The sequence below is a fragment of the Zootoca vivipara genome, chromosome 7, assembly GCF_963506605.1.
Source record: "Zootoca vivipara chromosome 7, rZooViv1.1, whole genome shotgun sequence".
Lineage (NCBI taxonomy): Eukaryota > Metazoa > Chordata > Lepidosauria > Squamata > Lacertidae > Zootoca > Zootoca vivipara.
The window spans coordinates 4451363-4467202 of NC_083282.1; the positions used below are offsets into that span (position 1 = coordinate 4451363).

At 47.5% G+C, this 15840-nt stretch overlaps 1 protein-coding gene across 1 annotated transcript in view; it reads right to left on the reverse strand.

The window, feature by feature from the left end:
• Positions 1–15840, reverse strand: part of PAPPA2 (pappalysin 2) — a 128690-nt gene that overhangs the window by 71901 nt on the left and 40949 nt on the right. The window contains exons 4-7 of the mRNA XM_035123579.2: positions 15512–15805; positions 7221–7413; positions 1429–1550; positions 554–1046 (exon numbers count right to left, since the gene is read on the reverse strand). Coding sequence (XP_034979470.2) covers positions 554–1046; positions 1429–1550; positions 7221–7413; positions 15512–15805 — 1102 coding nt within the window. The remainder of the gene's footprint in view (positions 1–553; positions 1047–1428; positions 1551–7220; positions 7414–15511; positions 15806–15840) is intronic.

Sequence of the window (15840 nt, forward strand, 5' to 3'; positions counted from 1 at the left end):
ACAGCAGTGGTTCTCAAAGGCTGTAGCACACCAAACCAGTGTGGCAGGAGAGGGCGACAAGGGTGGCGGGAAAGTTCAAGGGCAATCAAAGAAACATTTAAACATTTCAGTGTAGTGTAGTGTAGTGTTTTGTTTTATTTTTTGCAGAATACTGATAAACACATTTTCAAAATCAAGCACTGCTAGGAGTTGTTCTTTTTTTAGTTTGCCAATGTATTTCTTTACAAGGTAAAATTTGGTGTGGCGCCAGCAAATTGTTACTATCGAAGTGTGGCCCAGAGAAGAAAGCTTGAGAAACACTTCTTAACAGGGTGAACACCAGCATACAGCTATTTTCGAAACACCACTTGCTTGTCAATCATCCCACTGCTTTTGTATTCACTAGCTAGGACACCAAAACCAGCAAGTGGCTTCAGCTTAGCAACTGGGCAGAATACTTCCCGCATGTTTCCCCTCATAGCTGAAAAAGCTTTTAAAAGGGAAAGGGGCCTAGTATGTCCCTGAGGAACCAGCAGCTAAGAGAGCATTCCTGAACACTAATGCCTTCACTCACATGTCAGTAAACTTTCGTCCCGGCTGCGTCACCATCGCTGGGGATCCATCCATAAATGGGGGGTCCCGGAGAACCCTGTACCTTACAGGTTTGCAGTTGGAACAAAGCGGGCTCTGTGGCATGGATATCAGAAGTGCAGCATCTATCTCCATCTGCTCATCAAACGTGTAGATCTTTACGCCAGACACCTTCTTGTTAAGGTTGAGCTTAACCGTGAGGGGTATGTCACAAAAAGTGCCCATGGGCCCCAGGTGTACAGAGTCCCCGTGCTCTGTCAGGATCTCAATGTCCGACAGAGCCTTGGGGGAGTCCGTGGAGAAGTAGGTTGCCCATACCATTAGAGACTCCGGGTAAACAGGGTGCAGAAAGTGCAGCTCCAAGATGCAACCGAGCGGCTGAGGGCAAGGGGTGGTCATGCTCACGTTGAACAGGTTGAACTCAGGGCTCCAAGCCTGCAAGCTGGGCTCACAGGGCTGATCCACATCTGGAGGCCCTTAAAGAAAAACAGAGCAGGCGAGAATTGGGTGAACTGGGCAGCTTACAACCTTAGAGGTAGGACTACGTACAAGGGCATGGGCTGGACCAAAACGAGGAGGCAAAAACCAAATATCTGTGCCGGCATTAGAGGGTGTCTCCATGATTACAGAAGCCGATACAAGCATTAATAGGCTTCTGCCTATATGAAGAGGCAATATTTATGTTTGCGTGTATTTAGGGCTGCAAAACTATCCTAAATGAATTTCCGAAACACGGAAGATAGACCTTTTATTTATTTATTTATTTATTTTTTAAAAAGGAAAATTAAACAGACAAGGTTATCTCTAGCTCCCATCTGACAATCCTTCTGTTACAGGAAGAAGAGCTGGGAACTTTACCTACTGCTTCTTCTGGAGTCCAGTAGCCAGAAGAATCACAGATCCGAGGCGAGGAAGCCTCATGTACATATTGGCTGAATGTCCCATCTTCAGCACAATCTCCACAGAGGTTCCCTGTCTCTCTAAAAGACACACACAGGGAGGGAGGGAGGGAGGGAGGGAGGGAGGGAGGGAGGGAGGGAGGGAGGGAGGGAGAGAGAGAGAGAGAGAGAGAGAGAGAGAGAGAGAGAGAGAGAGAGAGAGAGAGAGAGAAGGGGCAGGACGAGAGAAAAACATACTCTGCTCAATCTCTTCTAGACTTTGAGAAGCAAGCTACGCAGTTTCAATGGCAACTCTCATGATTTCCCAAGGCCTTATATAAGACGTGCACAAACTGTGGTCCACTACTGCAAACTAACAAACACATTACAGTGGAAGAGAGTTGGTGGCTCCTCCACACTGTCGCTAGTTCGTTCTTAAGTTTATTGTTCTAGCCAAAGGCCATGACAAACTTGTATTAGGGCACTTCAATGGTTATTGCAACCCCCCCCCCCTGTGATCCTTGGATGGAATTGCGGTGTAGAAATTTAATAAATAAAAATAAATTCAGCGGCCCCAACTTTCACTGGAAGAATAAGATGTGATCCTGTTCAGGCTTTGGAACGGCAGGTGCTTCTGGGGCAGAAGATGAGGGCCTTTTCACCTCCCTCTCGCCTTGCACACTGGATCCAGGTCCTGGATCCAGTAAAAATATCACATACTCCAATAAAGTGGGCGAGGGGAGGTCTGTGCAGTTGCCATTTTGTTGTACTCACAGCAGAAGACCTCTGCTTTACACCCTGAAAGTCCTTCCACCTGGCAGTAAAAACATTTCCTTTTCAGGGTGGAGGGTGTAACAGACCATTCCTATTGACAGACAGACACGCGTATTTGTGTGCGCGCAGGCATTTTGGTGAGCTGCTGTACATGGGTTTGTGAGGCCAGATTCCACAAGGGCAGACACACAGACAGACACAGACTCACACACACACAGAGAGAGTGTGTAGAATGGTGTATAATACTGCTTGTGGCCTGGCTGCAGCACCACTAATATTAAGAACCTGCTCAGTGTCATGCTATGCACTGTGAGGCTTTCAAGGACAGAAATGTTTTTATTTATATGTATGGACCAGATTCAACTAACGAGTCTTCTGCCAATGGCACTGGGCTTCCTCCTCCTTTCCCCACATTGGCTCCAGGAGGTTGGGAGAACCCCCTGAAATACAGAGGACCGAGAGAGAGAAATTGATCCACCTGGAAAGCTGAAATGTTTGCATTGATGGAACGTTTGCCATATCTATTCCTCTCAAAATGTATATAAACTGATATTTTAATGATGGATATGGTTGTTTTAATTTTTTAATAAGACTGTTTTACTGTGTATTTTAATGACGGATGTTTATACTTTAATGTTTGCGGAACTCATTTTAATGCTCGGTAAGAATTCTATTTTGGCAGTAAGTGGAATACAAATTAAGAATGAATAATGAAATAATGAATAAATTATACACACACCTCTGAAATTATGCTAAGATGATATCCCAGTTATTGGAGAATGTGCCATTGCTTTTATATTTTTACCTCAACAGTCTGCATGGCGCCTTCAATGGAGGTTCAGTGACTGCCATGCCTTGTGCTTTGCCTGAGAAGTAGCAGCTTTCCCTTACGGTCTGCAAATAATAATATCTTGGAGGTCCTGGGCCTCAAGGAGGTTAAACTGGGCTCAACCAGGGCCAAGGCCTTTTTGGCTTTGGCCCCAGCCTGGTGGAACGCTCTATCGCAGGAGACCAGGGCCCTGCGGGACTTGACATCCTTCCGCAGGGCCTGCAAGACGGAGCTGTTCCGCCTAGTCTTCAGTCCGGGTCCAGTTAGACCCCCTTCTATGGGACCCTGTAAGTTACCTCTTTGGCCCTTTTATTGGCTCATGTGGGACCAACATGGATAGCTGGCCCTGGTGAAAACGTGAGGTTCCCGATCCCTATGGTTGTAATTCATGGGCTTCCATTTATTTTTATCCTGATTCTAATTTTTAAGCTGCATTTTAATCAATTGTTTGATTGTGTTTTAATGTATTTGATATTTGATGTTAGCCGCCCTGGGAGGGCGGGGTATGAATAAAAAATTACTTACTTACTTACTTACTACCTTGTACTGAAGAATGGAACTTGTGAGACACTACATACAAATTGAGGGGGTGGAATGTTCCCTATCTCTCTCAACCAGCAGGACCAGAATGCTAAATATGGGTAGAAAAATAAGATCAGCCCAGGTCATAAAAAAGCTTTAAGACAAGAAATGTGCACAGGGGGAGATAGGGATCCAGCACAGAGACTTGAGGAAACCAGATGTAGCGATGACCACCAACTTGGATGTCTTTGAAAGGGTTTGGACAAATTCATGGAGGATGGGTCCCAGCCACGATGGCTGTGTGCTTCCCTCCAGTCTTGGAGGTGGTTTTGCCTCTGAAGAGCAGAGGGCTGCCCTGCTTTGTGGGCTTCCCAGAAGCACCTGGTTGGCCCCAGTGAAAGCAGGATGCTGGACTAGGTGGTTTGATCCAGGAGCGCTCTTCTTATCCTCTTAGAAAGACAGACACCCCACGGTCCTAGAGAGACCAAGAAGGCAAGAGTCCCAAAGTACACAAGCACACTTATCACTAAGGCTGCCTATATCTCATGCCGGTTACAGCAGAAGGAACAAGATCAGGTTTTCTGTTGTACTAATACGTGTCTTCTCTACACACACACCCCTTGACTCAAACATAAAGCCTCAGAGAAGGTTGTTGCCAACTGGAAAACAAGTGAGAAGAATCACCAGCTCATCTTTATCACTTTTCTTTGCATTCTGGAATTCCTACACTGAAGGCCAAGTTCAGCTTTCCCCAAGGTACACATGTTCAAATAAACATTTCCCCATCAAAACAAGTACGTGAGGGTAGTATGGGAGAGAACACCTCACACACCGGGGGGGGGGCAAGGTCAAAAGGAAGATCTGCAAAATGTATCTGCCATGGCAGGCTGTTCCAAGCAAGAGCATTTGCCTACACAGGTATTTTCACATAGGAAATCCACATGTATTTCACATAATCTGGAAAAAACACATGCAGAGCCACAGTCCAACTGTGTGAGGAACCTGCCTCACCCTCAGACTACAGATTTTGGGCTTCATTAAGGATCAGAAAAAGGATTATTTATTCCACCTACAAAGCATTTTTTAAATTAAAAAAACTGAAAGTAAACGAAGCAATACTGTTTATATACCCTCACAATGGCACAATGAGGTCAGATGTTTTGGCTTCCAATTCTAATTAACCACCATTTAGCATTCTTTGCCACTTTCACTGCCACTAGGTAGACTCGATGATTAGCCCTCGCCATTGTTTGGTTGCATTCAGATGGATCTTTCCTCCACTTGCATTCAAGCCATCTCCCAGCTTGTTTCATCGTTCTAAGCTCTGGAGTATGCCAAGGAGTCAAACGGGCTCCACAAAGTGAAAGAGGGTGCACAGGAGTGATTGTGTCACTGCTCTGAGCCATTCGGTTGTTCCAGAGGGTCAGCCAGAGTTTCGACAGGAGCATCAGTCCTATCGGGCGGGAAATCCCCCAGAGCTTCCTGGAAGCCCATTGACTCCATCAGTCTCTGAGGGCAGACCAGCCTAATAGGCATCCTGCCTCTGTGGAGGGGGGAAGGTGCTGAAAGCCAGACTTCCGGTCTGCGGCCATTAACTGATCGGCAGGGGAAACCTCGGTCTCCGGGGCCCCTGCGCTCTTTTGGGGGGGTGCCATTGGAGCGCAGTGGCTCCCCCAGAAAAACCTCAGATCGGGCTTTCTGAGGACGTGGACACCTGGCAGTGTTCCATAAAGTCCCCCTTGCTGTCCGGGAAGCTCGTTAAGAGCCCTGAGAGTAGGCAGAGTGGAGACGGAGCCTCGGGTCGATTGCTACCTAAACAGTGTGAAGCTCTGAGCCGACGTTAATTTGAGCAGCAGATACCTCCTAAATTGGAATATTTGGACTGTGAGTACAATTTATTAATTGGTTTTGAGAAGAATTTGGCCAGGGGAAGGGATTTAAAAGTACGGAGGTCGATCCCCCCCCCCCGAGTGACTGTGACGCAGCTAGCTTGCCTGCAGCCGAAACATCAGACAGGAAGATACAATTTCCTTTAGAAGCGGGCCTAGAAATCTCCCTTTTGTTGCAGTGCAAGGGGAGGTAATTAAAAGAGTGGAAATCCTGCAATCTAAAGTCGTTGAAGTCTGAAAGACCCTCCTGTAAGCTGGGAGCAAGCTCCGGGAGGCTTGGACGAGTTCTTATTGTGGCGTCATAAAGGGAAAGAAAGGAAGCTTGTTATTGTCGTGAACTATTGAACTGTAGTGTTAAATCTGTCAAAACAGCAAGGCTGGGAACCTTCTTCAGTATGGATTTAAAAAAGCAGAAATTGAGGTGAAAATTAGAGCCAGAACCAGTCCAGATAAAAAACTTAAGATTAGAACTTTGACTACAAGAATTAGCACCATCTCGCCTCTTCCATGAAATTTGAGACTCAAAATGGAAGTAGACAAAACATCATCTTCCGGACGGGAAAGTCGAAGTTATTAATGAGTGATAACAGAAAGATATGTTGGTTTTTTTATTCTTTTTTATTTTTTATTTTTAGCGCTGTATGTGATTTATGTATAATGAATAATGATTGCTACCTATATATGTAATCAGAAAATCTGCAATAAACATTTTAAAAAAGGTGCTGAAAGCCTAAACATCATCAGGAAGTGATCTGATCATGATAAGGGACTGATGCCAATATCACCCTCTTCCTGCCCAGTTGAGAAAATAAGGTCCAGAGTGTGGCTTGCCACGTGTGTTGGGCCATTGGCATTGGGACAGCCCCATGGTCATCATGGCAGCCATGATGTCCTGAGCCACCCCAGAGCCGGTCACCTCGGTATGGATGTTGAAGCCCCCCAAAAGACTGCTGGGCAGCAAAGCGGGTGGTAAACCAGCAGAATCCCTAATCTGTCCCAACTGCTCAACACCAGGAACACACACTCTAATTCCCACCCAACTGAACTGGACGGGGGGAGAGAGAACCAATTTCAGCAGAAACAAGGAAAGGGAAAAGGCACCTGTTTACATCAGCAAATATGTAAACAACATATCTGCAAAGGAATTTACGTACCTAGTTACGTATAGTGTATGTAAAACACACACACACACACAAACAACAACAGGAACAACAACGTAGAGAATTTAAAGTAAATAGCTGTCACACCAAGAGTCTGTGGTGCAATGGCAGCTGAATAGGTGGAGGAAAGGATAGTCAATTCTGACTGATTCCTTTGATATCCCAAGCTAACAGTTGTGTAAATTCTGGGAAGGACCAAAAGGGAGAGGTTTTATTTGTATTTAATTTTTATTTACATTTCATTTATATTCTGCCTCGTGGCTTTAAAAGGCAGCTACACTTTGCTGCTGGCATCCTATGTGGCATGAGGGCATCTCCCCAGGCTCCCCAGGAGCGGGGCAAGTGAAGACAAAGGGATGCCAGCAGTTGGGGAAGGGGAATATTAAAGGCAAAGGTTGCAAAGCTGCATGGTATTGGGGAGTGTTCACAGCTGCAACAAAGGAAGAACAGAAAAATATGACTCTTGGAAACAAAGAGCAGGGGGACTGGCAGTCCTTGAAAACTCTGCAAGACTAATTCACGGAGATGTTCTTTTCCCCTTGCGTACACACTCAGCTACGACAGCCTTCCTCCCCTTCCCCAAAGACTCCTCTCTTACCTTTCATAAAGCACCCCACTAAGAGGGGGTGGCCAGTGTATGGTGAGGGTTTCCTGGCTCTGCCCAATGACCACCGCTGGCAGGGGGATAGGGGTGGGCCTCCTGCCCTGACTCCACTGCTGGTATACCAAATCCAGATAGCAGTGCATCCGAGCCACTTGGTTTGGGGTGAAACTGTCTGTGCAATTGTCATCTGCGGGAGAAAGAGAAGCAAGCTGGTGAAGCAACTGAAGCGTAGTGCTAGATGGTGGGGAGGCGAGGGTGGGGGGAGTCTGGGCAAGAGATCCCTTGGTTCAAGGGGGCAGGTAGGCTTCGTGTGCCTCAAACATTGACCTGGTCTTCCACCCCTGTGCTCCTCCCAGAATACTCTGTACATCAGAGAAGATTCTGGGGCAGTGCAGCCTTTCAAATCACAGGTGCTTAGGAAGCTTACCTCACACTGAGGCCCCATCTAAAGCATTTAAAGCAGTATCATACTGCCTGAAAAGGGACCCAGGTGGTGCTGTGGTCTAAACCACTGAGCCTAAGGCTTGCCGACCAGAAGGTCGGCGGTTCTAATTTCCCCTAATACGCACTTGGGGGCACGGTGAGGGGTTTTTGCTTTTTAATTTAGTGGGTGTTGTGTCACATGCGAGGCTACGGTGGCCATTTTAAGTAAGGGCAGTTGTGCCCCTCTAACCTAGGCTTTATATTATGACTGATTGCCAGCCTCTGCGTCTTTAAAAACAACAACAACCATGCACTTTCTCTCCCCAGTTTAAGTCCTCAAACCAACACCACATCCTACATTCAAAACACCGACTCCAAAATTAGAAAATCCAAATAACCAAAACAAACAAACAAACAAACAAACCACAAAACACACAACAACGCCCAAATCATACAATACCCACCAAAATAAATGACAACCCCCTAAATAAAATAAAATAATAGTAACTTGTTTCTCGTGTTCTTATTTCATATATATGTATGTATGTATGTATGTATGTATGTATGTATGTATGTATACACACACACACACACACACACACACACACGATGCGTGCGCAGTAGCCAATGTATGGAGATACAGGGGGGAGGGGCCAACACTCCCCAGGGACAACAGAGGGCTCAGAGAAAAGTGCATGCTGGGAAATAGAACCCAAAGGCTGACAGTTCCTTCTCAAAGGGTGGGGGCCAAGATATGGAGAAACAGGGGGAGGGGCCAACACTTCCCGGAGACAACAGAGTGCTCAGACAGGGGGTGGGGGAGGAGGGGGCTCGATAGCTCATGAGTCAGGACAGGGTGGGGCCAGTCACAGGGATGTGCCAGAGGGGTGGGGGGAGAAGGGGACTCAATAGCTCATGGGTCAGGACATAGTGGGGTCAGTCACATGGATGTGCTGCGGCGAAGGGGGCTCGATAGATCATGGGTCAGGACAGGGTGGGGGCAGTCACAGGGATGTGCCAGAGGGGTGGGGGCTCGATAGCTCATGGGTCAGGACAGGGTGGGGGCAGTCACAGGGATGAACCAGGGGGTGGGGGGAGGGGGGCAGGATAAGTCATGTGTCCGGACAGAGTGGGGGGATCACAGGAAAGAACCACAGCAATGCGTGGCCGGGCCAGCTAGTAAATCATATAACCTTTCCCGCATCCCTGAACATTACCACAGTTAGGAGACCCCCCCCCCCGCATTTCTCTCCTCAGAGTGGTTTAATAATAAATCCCTCTTCCCTAAGAACTCTTGAGAATCATAGCTGTCTGGGGGAAATAGGGTTCGCCTAACAAGTCACCTTTAACCAACTACAGTTACAAAGATCCTTTGTGGGAAGCCATGCCTCTTTAAAGGGTATGATACTGCTTTAAAGAGAATCCTCAGGTGGGAACATGTCAGGACTATGAAACCATGTCTGCAATCAAAACAATACAAGAGGAAAAGCTCATCCAAAGAAAAATTGCTTCCACATAAAAAAAACTAGCATGCTGGGGGGGGGGCGGAGAGACTAGTTGAGGACACATCTCCATGGCGTGCTATGGGCAGGGAGTTCCATACCTCACAGAGGAGCATTCAGTCATGTGAGCCCCGGCTTGCCATCTGAAATGGTATTACCCAGATTTAGTCCCTTTCTTCCCAGAAGCTGGGCCGGCCCAACCACAAGACCACTCTAAGACGTCTGCCTCTGGCAGCAAGTTCTACAGGGGTAGCAGACCTAGATCTTTCTTCCCTCGTTCCCAATGTAGATCTTTACTCATCCCTTCTTCCCTGGCAGGGAGGTGGCAGGGGGGGGAGATGCCATTTTGTGGTTTGTGGCAGGTTCCAAAATGCCTTGGGCTGGGCGTGTCTAGGAGACTATGAAAATGCTCTTCAATGGGTGGTGTGTAAGGTGAGATAGCATTCAATGTGTCTCTGATCCTCCCAGGCGTCCTTTACTTAAAAAGTTTGGTGGAACAAGGTGGACCCTTTAAAGACTTTGGGTACCTGACGTTTGCACGACACTGCCAGCCTCTGATACCAGAAACAGAGCAAGACGCAGGTGACTAAGAAGAGATGGGCTGCCCTCTTCTGAACCATTTCCATTCTCAGCTGAAGCCTGGTCTTGCCAAATTATAAACATTTCACAGTGTTACGTCCTTAAGTCTTGAATTTCTAATATAATATTTGATGGTATTATTTTTCCTCTGCTACCTTAAGCCTTTCATTCTTGCAAATTAAACAGCTAGATATTATTTTCCCTGACCCACTCCATATCTACAGAACACACAGGACCTGCCTGATCCTATAAGCAATGTGGTTATAACAAGGGCTCACAAGGAGACCCCCCTCCCTTGAACCCAATGGGGACATCCTCTATGGACTCAGGAGAGGGTCTCCTCGTGAGCCAGAGGCCCAGCAGGGCTTTGCTGAGGCTCTTCAGTCTCCCAGCTAACAGCTGAGGCAAGGAAGGCCCAGCCCTCTTTTGAAAACCACTAAGGAAGGATGTCCCAAAATCTCACTAAAACATCTTGATCCATTGCTAAAACATTCATAATAATTGAGAATATTTTCCAAATATTTATTTGCTGTGATTAAACCCATTGCCCTCTTGCCCTCTCCACAAGAGATGCAGTAGACAATTTTTCTCCAGTCAGTTTTCACATGAAGCCTTTCATCTGCATCAACTCCCTCGTTGCATCAACTAACACAAGTGATCGAGCAAGTGGTTGCTGAGCAACTCCGGGCACGCCTGGAAGAAGCGGACCATTTGGATCCCTTCCAGTCGGGATTCAGGCCTCATCATGGGACTGAAACTGTCTTGGTCACGCTGGTTGATGATCTCCGGCGGGCTAGGGACAAAGGTGAGAGTGGTTTCCTAGTTCTGCTGGATCTCTCAGCGGCTTTTGACACCATCGACCATAACATCTTTCTGGACCATCTAGAGGGGTTAGGAGCTGTCATACAGTGGTTCCGCTTCTTCCTCCTGGGCCGTGTTCAAAAAGTGGTGGGGGATGAGTGTTCAGACCCCTGGGCTCTCACTTGTGGGGTGCCTCAGGGTTCTGTCCTCTCCCCCATGCTTTTTAACATCTACATGCAGCTGCTGGGAGAGATCATCAGGGGGTTTGGGCTGGGTGTTCATCAGTATGCTGATGATACCCAGCTCTACCTCTCTTTTAAATCAGAACCAGTGAAGGCGGTGAAGATCCTGTGTTAGTGCCTAGAGGCGGTTGGAGGATGGATGGCGGCTAACAGATTGAGATTGAATCCTGACAAGACAGAAGTACTGTTTGTGGGGGACAGGAGGCGGGCAGGTGTGGAGGATTCCCTGGTTCTGAATGGGGTAACTGTGCCCCTGAAGGACCAGGTACGCAGCCTGGGAGTCATTTTGGACTCACAGCTGTCCATGGAGGCACAGGTTAATTCTGTGTCCAGGGCAGCTGTTTATCAGCTCCATCTGGTACGCAGGCTGAGACCCTACCTGCCGGCAGACTGTCTCGCCAGAGTGGTGCATGCTCTGGTTATCTCCCGCTTGGACTACTGTAATGCGCTCTACGTGGGGCTACCTTTGAAGGTGACCCGGAAACTACAACTAACCCAGAATGTGGCAGCTAGACTGGTGACTGGGAGCGGCCGCCAATACCACATAACACCGGTCCTGAAAGACCTACATTGGCTCCCAGTACGTTTCCGAGCACAATTCAAAGTGTTGGTGCTGACCTTTAAAGCCCTAAACGGCCTCGGTCCAGTATACCTGAAGGAGCGTCTCCTCCCCCATTGTTCTGCCCAGACACTGAGGTCCAGTACCGAGGGCCTTCTGGCGGTTCCCTCGCTACGAGAAGCCAAGTTACAGGGAACCAGGCAGAGGGCCTTCTCGGTAGTGGCACCCACCCTGTGGAATGCCCTCCCACCAGAGGTCAAAGAGAACAACAAGTACCAGACCTTTAGAAGGCATCTCAAGGCAGCCCTGTTTAGAGAAGCTTTTAATGTTTGATGGATTTCTGTATTTTAATATTTTGTTGGAAGCCGCCCAGAGTGGCTGGGGGAACCTGGCCAGATGGACGGGGTATAAATAATAAATTATAATATATTATTATTATTATTATTATTATTATTATTATTATTATTATTATTATTATTTCTCACACAATCCTAAAATTCATCTGAATTCTTTTCCAATTTGCTAACACCCCTCCCTGACATAGGGATGCATGAGGAATTCTATCAGGCCACATCCTGAAGCAATTTAAGTGCCTTTGGATTTCCTCAAGACTCACATAATGATGAGGGAGTAAGAGGGCCACTTCAAAAAATAAGAATTCCAGATTTTGTTAATGCAAAGCACATAGAAAGCTGCTCCTCATACTGTTTGGAAAAGTGAAAATTTTGTAGGTTTGCCTATAAATGCTAGCTGAATTGAATCCCTCCTTCATCCCTAGCAAATGTAGAGTTTCCACATCTGAAAGGGACATGGACCAGAAATGAAATGAACCATCCATCTCACTCCTATCTATGTCCACTCCAGAGAGGAAAGTACAAATTCTCAGGGCATGTTATGCCATCCGTTTGCCAACAGATGGCAGTCCTTCAGCAACTGCTTAATATCATCACAGGTGCTAAGTAAGCTCAATACTTCTTCTTCATGAATAGCCAGGAATGTTGCCTTCAACATCAAGGAACACTAAAGACGCAGGGCAGGCATTTCGAAGAAGGAAGCTCAAAAGCTCAGCGATGAATGCATGACTCTTGAAAACAAATAGTTGTAATCAGCCAGGATGAGAGATGAGTGAACCCAGCCCCAAAGCTCAGAGCCAGGGCAGCAGAGCTAAGAGGGCCAGGCAGAAACTCAAATACAACTTTTGACGTTGCACTTATGAAAACAGAATCCATAGTTCCTGGCACTAGCTATACATAGGATCTGCTCTCTACCTTCCATCAGGTCACTCCTACAGATTAATCTTCTCCATTAAATTTAAGCCCACAATCCTCATATGCTTCTCTGCTTATTCCCACAGATCAAGCTGCCCAAAGCAGCATAGAAGTAAGACGGGTCATATTTTTTTCCCGTTGGCAGTCCTACCAACTATAACAAAGCTAAATTACGTGTGATTACATTAATTTCCACGGTACGCTTTTCTGTCCTCTCCCTCCCTCCCTTCCACACAATTGGATGAGGATTGCTAGCTCATTGCATCCATAGCTCACTGCCGTCTTCTTTGCTTTGCTTTTTTGGTTCCTTTAAAGAGCTTGCCAAAGAGGAATGCCCATTTCCTGAGAAATAATACCCACTCTGTGGAACTTGCTTCTGCATAGAATTGTGACTTCAAAGGTGTAGATGCCTCGGGCTGTAATGCTTTTACACACTTACCTGGGAGTAAGCCCCAGGGAATTCAAAGGGACTTTCATGGGCTGGTGCTGTTGGTTTTGTAGCAGGGTGTCTGCCAACCACAACAGAGGGGTCAGGTCAAAAGGACACCAGATGCAGGATGCAGGCCAGAGGAAAGGTCACCAAATGGAAGCAAGCAATTCACAAGAAAACATGGGCTCTTCTCACAAAGGCAGTAGCACCCTCTAAGTGCAGAAACACACCCTTGATTTCAGTGTTGACTATGTCTACAGCATATACAGGGATTGTCTGTCTCTAATGCTGTAGATCAGGGGTCCCCAAACTTACGTCGCCGAGGGCCGGTGCTGCCAGCGCCAATTGCGCTGTGGGCCAGAGCACGCGGGAGCGTGCACCCATATGCATGTGCACACATGATTTCCAGCGCACTTCTGGGTCACCGGAACACCAGAAATAGCTTGTGCGCATGCACACGGGCCTTCTCCAACCCAGAAGCGTGCCGGAAATGACACTTGTGCATGCACACAAGCTATTTCCGATGCTCTGGCAACCCGGAAGTGGGCAGCCATGCCGTTAAGAGCAGGAGGCAGCAGTGGGCGGTGGGGGGTGCCAGCGGCGCATAAAAGAGCCTCGCGGGCCGCATCCAGCCCCTGGGCCTTAGTTTGGGGAAGCCTGCTGAAGATTGTCTTACACACAACTGTTCATACTGCATATTTTTGAGTGAGTAAACCTTGCCTTTAAACGAATTTTGCTCATATACAGTTCTTAGGGTAAGGGACATTTTAGGAGACCCTTCTTAAATGAATTTATCTACTTACATATAGATTTGAGGTACGTATAGATAGCCTTCCCAGCCACCATTTATTGCCTTCCCCTCCCATCAGTTGCCCCTGCTAGCAAAGTGAACCAGGAAAAGACTAACATAGCAATAGTCAGTCTTGCAGAGCCCCTCAAGGTGCTGGAGCTAACATTTAAATGGCCTATGACTCAGAAGAAGAGTTTGGAGTCCTACCCGAAGGAGTCTCAAAGCCGCTAACATCAGGGCTGTCTCAAGTAGGTCGGGCGCCCTGGCGCGGAGATCGCTCCGGTGCCCCCCACCTTAGTGGGCGGGCGCAGCGCGCAGCGCCCCCTGCCTTCCCAGCGCCCTGGCGCCCCGCGCCACCGAGACTACCCCTAGAGCCGGGCCTGGCTAACATTCTCCTTTCCCCTTCCTCCCCCACAACAAACACTCTGTGAGGTGAGTGGGGCTGAGAGACTTCAAAGAAGTGTGACTAGCCCAAGGTCACCCAGCAGCTGCATGTGGAGGAGTAGAGACGCGAACCCAGTTCCCCAGATTATGAGTCTACTGCTCTTAACTACTATACCACACGGGCTCTCACTCCGAACGTTAAGAACTGCCTTTTCCCATATGAACAGGCTCAGGCCTTAAGATCTGCCTCAGACTGTTCCCCATATTCTGTAACCAGTGGAGATCTGGCAAGTAGGCACAAAACAGAGGTGACCCTTGACTGGGTCTCGTCTTCACTGGGGTTAGTCTACCAGGCCCCCTCTGCTTTTAAATGTGCAGGCAAAACACATTGGTTCCGGGAGAATTTTACTTATAGTTCTGACCTCCATTCATAATTCTGGCTAGTCACTGTGTTGTTATGTCATTACTCTGGAGCAGATACAGGATAGCCAAATTTATTTTTTACTGTCAACTCTGAGATCCAGTTAGGGACGCAGGTAGCGCTGTGGGTTAAACCACAGAGCCTAGGGCTTGCCAGTCAGAAGGTCGGCGGTTCGAATCCCCACGACGGGGTGAGCTCCCGTTGCTGTCCCAGCTCTTGCACATCTAGCAGTTCGAAAGCACATCAAAGTGAAAGTAGATAAATATGAACCGCTACAGTGGGAAGGTAAACGTTTCCATGTGCTGCTCTGGTTTGCCAGAAGCAGCTTTGTCATGCTGGCCACATGACCTGGAAGCTGTACGCCGGCTCCCTCGGCCAATAACGTGAGATGAGCGCCACAACCCCAGAGCCGGTCACGACTGGACCTAATGGTCAGGGGTCCCTTTACCTTTACCTTTATGAGATCTGGTCATTGGGCCATGCTGAAAATACATTGAAATATTGGAACTTCAAAACAAGCTGCACATGACTGGTGGTGGGCAAGCTCTATTTCTCTAGCTACATCCCTCCCACTAGTAGTTCCTAGGTGATGAGAAGCTTTTTTAAAAAAAACCTTTGAAAGGGTGTGGAGATTTAGAATTCATGAGATCTGGAAACAAAATGCATGTGATGCTTGTTTGATTTGCCTTTTGATTACTGAGATTTTCAAAACCACAGCCCTCTTTTCTTTACCTAATGCTTATCTGTTAAATCATGAGACCTTCCAACTTACTATTCTGACAATGAATGCAGAGGTTCTTAGCATCTCACTAGACGAAAAGGCTAACAGGCCATTCATCTGAAGCCCATCTCTGAACCTCATGAAGCAAAAGTCCCCCCCCCTTACCTGTGTAGCTCATATAATTGTTGAAGGGAGTTCCAGAGAAGTGGGTCTGGCCACAGGTGTCATTGGTCGGATCTGGATCCCGACAGCGTTTGCTTTTGGGAGTAGGTGCTGTATCGGCACAAAGATCTCCAGTCTCCATGGATGGTGTCGTCTCCCTGCACAGGTCATCACAGGATTCCCTTTCATTTACTCCCTTAAAGACATGGTAGAGTCCTAGGATGTGTCCCACTTCATGGATCATGGTATTTGTATGACCCGGCATACCATAATAGGCCGGATTGAGGACCACACCGCCTGAAAGAGCAAATGCATACAATGTCACTCCATTA